The 8,144-nt window shown below is 33.2% G+C and overlaps 1 protein-coding gene across 1 annotated transcript; it reads left to right on the top strand.

Annotated features, from left to right (window-relative positions):
* Positions 1-2,571: 2,571 nt before the first annotated feature.
* Positions 2,572-5,057, top strand: LOC108830500 (cysteine synthase, mitochondrial). The gene is made up of 10 exons (XM_057009726.1): positions 2,572-2,962; positions 3,128-3,237; positions 3,333-3,390; positions 3,478-3,741; positions 3,822-3,959; positions 4,043-4,094; positions 4,178-4,257; positions 4,334-4,393; positions 4,488-4,568; positions 4,805-5,057. Exons 1-10 carry the CDS (start codon positions 2,630-2,632, stop codon positions 4,895-4,897), a joined length of 1,269 nt encoding a protein of 422 aa, XP_056865706.1. The 5' UTR covers positions 2,572-2,629; the 3' UTR covers positions 4,898-5,057.
* The last annotated feature ends 3,087 nt before the right edge of the window (positions 5,058-8,144 follow it).

Here is an 8,144-nt window from a genome sequence, read left to right as displayed (position 1 = left end):
TTGCCATGTTCTTGTTCTTCAACAATTCAAAACATGTTTTGTAATCCACATGATCATATGATCTTATTCTTTTTGATCTGTAAATTTAAAATGTAATGACTTGTTATAAACTAAGTTAAATAAAAAATAACTTACTCACTTTTCTTGCAAACGTAAATTGTAATGTAGAGAAATAATATAAGCTTGATCGTCCTTGAGTTTGTTTTACGGATGTGCGGGTCGAGCACGATCACGCTTACTCGCTTTCCTTGTAAACGTAAATTGTAGTGTAGAAGAATAGGAAGACGGTAATAAAACTGAAAAATCTAACTTTATAATTGGAAATTTATAATATAAAACATAATTTAAAACATAACTAAAAACTAAAGAAAATAAAAATTATCTATTGATTCAACTAGTGGTGTAACCGGTATTGGATTTCGGGTTTTAGTGAGTTTTTGAGGTTTTAAATTGGGGTTTTACATTTTGGGTTTTTTTTCACAAAACTCAAACAAGATTTATATTGGGTCACAGAGTTTACCGGTTCAACAGTGGTTCCGGTTCGGGTTCAAAACACTGTTATAAACGCTTGGGCTTTTATGAGGAAAAATTTAAAAACCCAATGTCTTTCATAATTAACATTACCTATTAAATATAATGTAAGAAAATATTTTAATAATTAAAAAGAGTGTTCCAAATGACATTGGGTTTCCTCCTAGGGAGAAAAAAACTCAACTTTATTATATAAAATAATTGGAAATTTAGAATATAAAACAGAATTTAAAATACAACTAAAACTAAAAAAAATAAAAATTATCTATTGGTTCAACCAGTGGTGCAATCGGTATCAGGTTTTGGGTTTCAGTGAGTTTTTGGAGGTTTTAATTGGGGTTTTAAATTTTGGCTTTTCCAAAAACTCAAATCCGATTTATATTGGGTCGGAGAGTTTACCGATTCAACAGTAGCTCTGGTTCGGGTTCAAAACACTGTTATAAATACTTGGGTTTTTATGAAGAAGATTTTAAAAACCCAATGTCTTTCATAACTAACATTAAAAGTTTAAAACCTATTAAATATAAATTAAAAAAAAAATTATTAAAAAAAATGTGCCACATGTCATTAAAACCTCAAAGGAGAAAAAAAGTCAACTTTATTATATAATTATATAAGATATCAATATTTCCTTGTAACTTGTGAGTATGTGAACGATGACATATTTTCTTCATTTTTAAATTAACAATATACTTATTAATAAATATTAGTAAGATATCTAGTTCTATATAAAATGACAAATAAAACTAACTAGTAACTATATATATTTTTTAACTAACTATATATATATAACCAACAAAAGTTGGATAAAACAATAGAACAAAAAAACGTAAAGTTTAGTCAAAAAAAAACCGTAAAGTAATATTAATAAGGGAAAATTTGGAGAAATACATTTACATGAGATTATAATTTGAAAACTACACCATTATTTAAATATTTTGAAAAATACACTTTTGTATATATGAATTTACTAAATTGTCTAATCTGAATATTTAGTATTAATTATTATTATCAGTTTTTATCATCAGAGTTTATTTAATATTTAAATATACAGTTTCAATAAGAATATAAGATTCTTTTTAAATTAAATAAATCTTTATAAAATATTACAATATCTTAAAATATTATTTTTTTGACGTGTCTTGTCTCATGTTTTTCTTTTATCCTAAACAACATAAAATTTCTATCCTAAACAACATAAATAATTTTTTTTTGTAAAAGATAAGAATCAAATGTTTGCTTTGGTTTCCCAAAAGCGTCATAAATCATATAACTAAGTCTTTTTTTTTTGAAAGAGATAATTACGTCATAGTTGTTACGTGGATTCCGTATAACAAGAATTTATGTTTTGCTCTGTTTTTGAATTTTTCGTTAGCGTTTGTTGCAGGTTTTGGTGCTCTTGAACTTTATGTTTGGTGATATTTTTAAGGCTTAAAAATAATGCATTGATTGATATAGCAAAACAACTGATAAAAAGTAACGCGAATTAAATTATACAATTCTAAGTAGTCATTTAAAACTGACATGGTTTTTTTGTACGAAGAATGAAGAGTCAGACAACTTATTTGTTTGTATTAGGTTAAGAAAAAATAGTTGACGAAAAAGGTTAAGAAAAAATAAAAATTTATTCATAAAAACTTCATGATAAAGTCTAAACAAATCATAAATGATTATTTCATAATATCTTTGTTATTTTTAAAATTTTAGATGGTAAAATAATATTGTTATCTCAAGATATATTTGTCTTAAACATGAAATAATTATTTATTATTTTTATGATAAATTTCGAATTTATATTTTAATTATTAAATATCTAAACTGGATAAAAATGTCTTTTCATATTTAATAAAGTGTACTTTTCAAAAAATAAAAAAGGATGTATATTTTTCAAAATATAAACTAATAATAGAGTATTTATCAAATTATCCCTATTAATAATAACATAATATTTCCTTACTTTTTTTTTGACAACGAATATTTCCTTACTATCGTTCGTTGATCAAATGAAAACATATAAAAGTACAAAGAAGCTTGGTCTTAAAATGGACCGTATCCGAAAAATCTGGTCGTATTCCAAGAAAAAAAAAACATCAGGATCATGGCGATGCTCATGGCTTCAAGGTTTAACAGTGAAGCTAAGATCGCGTCTCGATTCCTGTCAACACTCTTGAGAAACCAAAGAGCCATATCATCATCATCATCCGCATCTTCCTCCTCTGCTCTCTTCCTTAACCCGTTGACTTCCTCTACTCTCCGTCAGCACAGATCCTCGCCGGAGATCTCCTCTCTCTCCTTCTCCTCTCTAACGACCAAGAGCCAGCAGAGTCGGAGCTATGGAGATGTCTCGAAGGGAGATCCGTCTGTTGTCTCCGAGGCCGTTAAGCGTGAGACTGGAGCTGATGGGCTCAACATCGCTGAGAATGTGTCTCAGGTCAGATGGGTTTCTCCTTTTCTGATCTAAAGTTGATAATTTGATCATCAAGTTAGCTTCTTTTTTTTTTTAGTTGAGTTTTATTAGATTTTTCTATTGGAAGCTCAAAAAGGTTCAGACTTTACTTACGATTTTTTGTGTGATCTGTTTGTTGACGTGATGCAGCTCATTGGGAAAACTCCTATGGTGTACTTGAATAGTATGGCAAAAGGTTGTGTAGCTAACATTGCTGCTAAACTCGAGATCATGGAGCCATGTTGCAGTGTCAAGGACAGGTGTGTAGTGTTGTAGCCTGAGTCTCTTACACCTTGTTCATATGTTTTTCAGTTAGACACCTTCAAAGTCTTAAAACATTTTTTGTGTGTCTCAGGATTGGGTACAGTATGGTTACTGATGCTGAACAAAAAGGATTCATATCACCTGGAAAGGTATCCTGTTATTATTTTAGGCGATAGAAATTTTTTAACAGTTCCTCTAGAATTATCATATTCTTTTTATTTCACTTTTATCTTTAGAGTGTTCTTGTGGAACCTACAAGTGGGAACACGGGTATCGGACTTGCGTTTATCGCTGCTTCTAGAGGCTACCGACTTATCCTGACAATGCCTTCATCCATGAGTATGGAGAGAAGGGTTCTCTTGAAGGCCTTTGGAGCTGAGCTTGTGTTAACAGATCCTGCTAAAGGCATGACTGGTGCAGTTCAGAAGGCTGAAGAAATCTTGAAATCAACTCCTGATGCTTATATGCTCCAACAGTTTGATAACCCTGCCAATCCTAAGGTTTTTTGTTGTCTTCTGTCACTTTTTTTGTAACACTGCAACTATATGTCCTAATTACAAAATGCATTATTGCATTGCAGATCCATTATGAGACTACTGGTCCTGAGATATGGGAAGATACAAAGGGAAAGGTGGATATATTCGTTGCAGGGATTGGAACTGGTGGGACTATCACTGGTGTTGGTCGTTTCATCAAAGAGAAAAACCCCAAAGTGCAGGTAAAAAAGGAAAAGGTTCCATTTTAGACAGAGTGTGTTCTTGTTTCTTTTTTCTTACTTATTTTGATATTTGGATGCAACAGGTTATTGGTGTTGAACCAACCGAAAGCGACATACTTTCTGGTGGCAAACCGGGTAAGAGAGACTCACAGGAATGTGGTTTCTTGGTTTACTATTTTTAATGTATTTAATCTTTTACTTGGAATTTGGGAGTACAGGACCTCACAAGATTCAAGGAATAGGAGCTGGATTTATACCTAAGAATTTGGATCAGGGTATTATGGATGAAGTCATAGCGGTATGATCTCTTTTCTTGGATTTCTGCATAGTTCCCACAAGACATAAGGGCTGTCTTCTTGTTGCTCCTTTACCAGATTTCAAGTGAGGAAGCTATAGAGACTGCAAAGCAACTAGCTCTACGGGAAGGCTTGATGGTTAGTTAGTTACTCCTTTATATTTCTTTCTGAATGCTAATTTGGGAATGTCTCAGTGCAAGATGTTAACGTGTAAAGGTAATGATTTTGTCAGGTTGGAATATCATCTGGAGCTGCTGCTGCTGCTGCAGTCAAGGTTGCAAAGAGACCTGAGAATGCAGGGAAACTCATTGCTGTAAGTATCCTTCTTGTTTCTTTGTTCGTTATGTGTTGGGAAACAAAGAATGGTGATCCAGGAGTCTTTGTGCATCTAAAACATCACAGCATGGATAGTCTTTTAGGATAGTAAAAAAAGTTTCTAGAGTTTGTGATCCGGTACTAAACCAAACGAACCAAACACTAACGCCACTTAGCTAGCTAGCTTTATACATTATCAGTGTTCAAGGATCATCTATGTATCTGGTTTTACAGGTTGTTTTCCCGAGCTTTGGGGAGCGATATCTATCGACCCCTCTGTTCCAGTCTATCCGGGAAGAGGTTGAGAAAATGCAGCCTGAGATATGAACAAAAGCAAATCTCTTTCTTCTACTGTTAAGTTTTGCCTCTTGAGTTGAGTGCTAAGCGATTCTTGCTTCATTATCAATAAGCCAAACAGTGCAACTTGTATTGTTCAACATTTTATATCGGAAGTCCCCCAAATGGTTAATTAGATACACTTAGACAAGATGAATCATTCCCTCTATATATATTTTTTTGGTAGCTCATTGACAGAACCATCATGTCCAGAGAGCTTAATAGCTTATACAGAATCCGCATAGATGTCGTGTCCCATATAATGAACCAACCATGTATATGGCTCCTCTCTGAGTCTGACGCATGTCCCAAAGCTTAGCGGTTCCATCATCAGATCCACTTACTATAAGAGGTAACCTTCGACGTGAAGGGCAGCAAGATATCACAAAGGAGGAATGTTCAACCATCTTCTTGATTTGTTTCCCTGTTTCAACATCCCATGCTCTAACGGTCTTGTCAGAACTCGCTGATACAATCTATGAGCCATCACCTGGTCCAGTGAAGATCAAGGATAGCGTTCTTGTAACTTTTCAGAACCCTAAAGTTTCTGCAGTCTCCATGAACTCCCAGAAGCGATCACGGTTCCAGCAGGGTGTTGTTGCTTCTAAGCCCGAAGTTCGTTGCTTGGCACTGAAAGCCAAGTCCTAGAGGAGTAATGCATTGCAACAAGAAAAAAAAATCAAATCCTATCCTAATTGGAGTATTCTGACTGAGGAAGATCTAAAACTCTTGCAATGGTACTTTTGCATGTTTGTTCATGTCAACTGTTAACTCTTTTTTTTAAAAAAAAAAACTGTTAACTCTTTAGATTGCCAAAGAAACTAGAGAGTATAAGAATCTTCCTATACTATCCTCTTGCTCTACTATTTGCAGATCTTTTTGTGAAATTAGAAAAAAATATTAAAACACAAAGAAGAGCATAGATTCTCCGTTTTTTTTTTTAATTACGTAACAAGTAAAATAGAATAAGCAAAAGAACATAGTAACATATAGCTAAGTTGGAATATAAGCTAGTGTCCTTCCAAGTTGGAAGACTATGTACCCTCGTGTGAGGATGAAAGAATCCTCCTATGACCACCTCTGTTAACACTCCTAATGCAAAACAATCCAACATTCAAAGCTCCATCTGAGCAATTTAGTTGAGAATCACCACCACCAAGAATAACGGATACTATCGTTGTGTTTACTTCAAGTTTACTTCCAACAGCAATGTCTTCAGAAGCTCCTTGACATTATAATCTATAGTTGAGAGCTCAGCTCTCAGATATGTCTTGGTTCCACCACTCTCCAAATGGTCCAGATAAATCAAGCATCCTTTCACCAACCTAGTCAGCTTACATATTGCACTACCCAACTGTACTGAAACAATGAGACTAACTTCTGACCCTCACGTGGTCCCACGGGCCAGTCATTTCAGCAAACTTGGCCAAGTCTGTTACCTTTCCCTCCCACAGCACACTCCTCAAATCATCTGATACACTCAGATTTCTTGGCTTGCAAATATAGAAACTGGCCACTAACTCTCGCACAGCCCAGCTAACTCTGAAAGATAGATCTAAGCAGTGTGTTTCACCATAAAATATTGTACCTAGCAGGTTAGTTCTTAGATTGTAGTCGATGAAGAAAGTATCTTCTGCTAAACAAGCGTCTGCTCCACTAACAATACTATCAAGGATAGCGTTCTTGTGACCTTTGTCACCTTTCAGAACCATAAAGTTTTTGCAGTCTCCATAAACTCTCCAGAAGCGAGCGATCACCGTTCCAGCAGGGTTGCATTTCATAGTATAGATAGCACTTTGATGTCCTTTTAGCAACATAATAGGTGCTTCTAAGCTCGAGGTTTGCTGCTTGCCACTGGAGCCTAACCAAGTCCTATAGAAGCCTTGTAGGGGACAGACAGTAGACCATTCCACGAGTTCATTCTCTCTTTCGACAACATCTATCTACATGCACAAGAAAGCAATTCGCAAACTGAATCAGTTCATGTAAAGCTGTAAGCTTTACAGGTTTGCAGGTCTCAAGGGTTAAACCCATTACTTGTAATAGCGCTTCGAAAGCAATAAGCCAATAACAAACTAGAAGCAACAAATGATATAGAAATCACAGTAAAGTGATTCATTGAGAGTCCTAAACAAACTTTAGTATATATATTTGTTAATTAATGAAAAGACCCCTATATTTGATAATGTTTTCAAAATAAACCCTAAAATATATTTTGTTTGGAACTACCCCATCATAACAATCAATAACCATGGTCCAATGAAATTCGCCTTCAGGTTATAATTGTAATTATAATTGAACCAGACTTAATGTTAATTTTCCTCTCGTGTAATCGAATAAATAAAAAAATCAAAATAAAAAAATAATTTAATTCATTTCTCAATTGTTAAGTTATTGACAATAATTGAAGTTTTTATAAATAAAATATGAAAAATAAGATAACCAGAAAAACAGAAATAGTATGGATTCTTATATTCTCATGCACGCCTATTTAATTCTATAAAGGTTGCATTAGTTAGTATTCTTGTCTTGTTGTTTGTAGATAGAAAACTCATAAAATTGATGTAATGCTAATATTTCATGCATATGCAATTGTTTTACCAACTGACATTAGCTTACTAAATAAGATTGTTTTTACTAATAAAATATGGGAGTTCAATGCAAATTTTGCAATCAAATAAAATTGTATAAGAACACAATACCAACTTTTTGAATAATGTACAAGTATTGTCCACGCTCTCTAAAATTTATAGCATTCTCTCTTCCAACAACATTTGAAAACTATTACCGATATATTAAATAGTTTCCCTAAAAACTCTCATGAGAAATAAATTTTATGCAAAACTTATCTTAGAAGAGCAAAGATATATATATAATATATATGAAGTCTTCATAACTTAAACAATGTCAAGATTAACTTATTCCTTAATTCTAGTTCAATGACTATAAGTCTATAGTTTAACTCAAAAGTCACATTAAATTTTCACAATAATTATATTAGAAGTAGACATTAATGAATATGGACTAGGAACTTTGATAGTTTCATTCCTTTGAGTATATTTCATTTTCAATGCAGGTATTACGAAGATGAAGTTAGATCCTTCAAGCAAGATACATAATTGTAAGGCCAATTATATTAAACTCCTGTATAAATATATTGGCTCGTCTTATTTTTTCTTCCAAACTAATATCATATTAAACGTTCTCCTAAGTGGTATATATTTCTTTCATATGGTTG

The sequence above is a fragment of the Raphanus sativus genome, chromosome 4, assembly GCF_000801105.2.
Source record: "Raphanus sativus cultivar WK10039 chromosome 4, ASM80110v3, whole genome shotgun sequence".
Lineage (NCBI taxonomy): Eukaryota > Viridiplantae > Streptophyta > Magnoliopsida > Brassicales > Brassicaceae > Raphanus > Raphanus sativus.
The sequence above is the reverse complement of the archived record's forward strand: the minus strand, read 5'-3'. Positions and strand labels throughout refer to the sequence as shown.

What these genes read in the sequence shown, in the direction of transcription:
- LOC108830500 (XM_057009726.1), top strand. Translation starts at nt 2,630, where the DNA reads ATGGCGATGCTCATGGCTTCAAGGTTTAACAGTGAAGCTAAGATCGCG. An exon ending in ACTTTCTGGTGGCAAACCGG is followed by an intron (nt 4,095 to 4,177) that starts GTAAGAGAGACT and finishes TTGGGAGTACAG; the next exon opens with GACCTCACAAGATTCAAGGA. An exon ending in TTATGGATGAAGTCATAGCG is followed by an intron (nt 4,258 to 4,333) that starts GTATGATCTCTT and finishes CTCCTTTACCAG; the next exon opens with ATTTCAAGTGAGGAAGCTAT.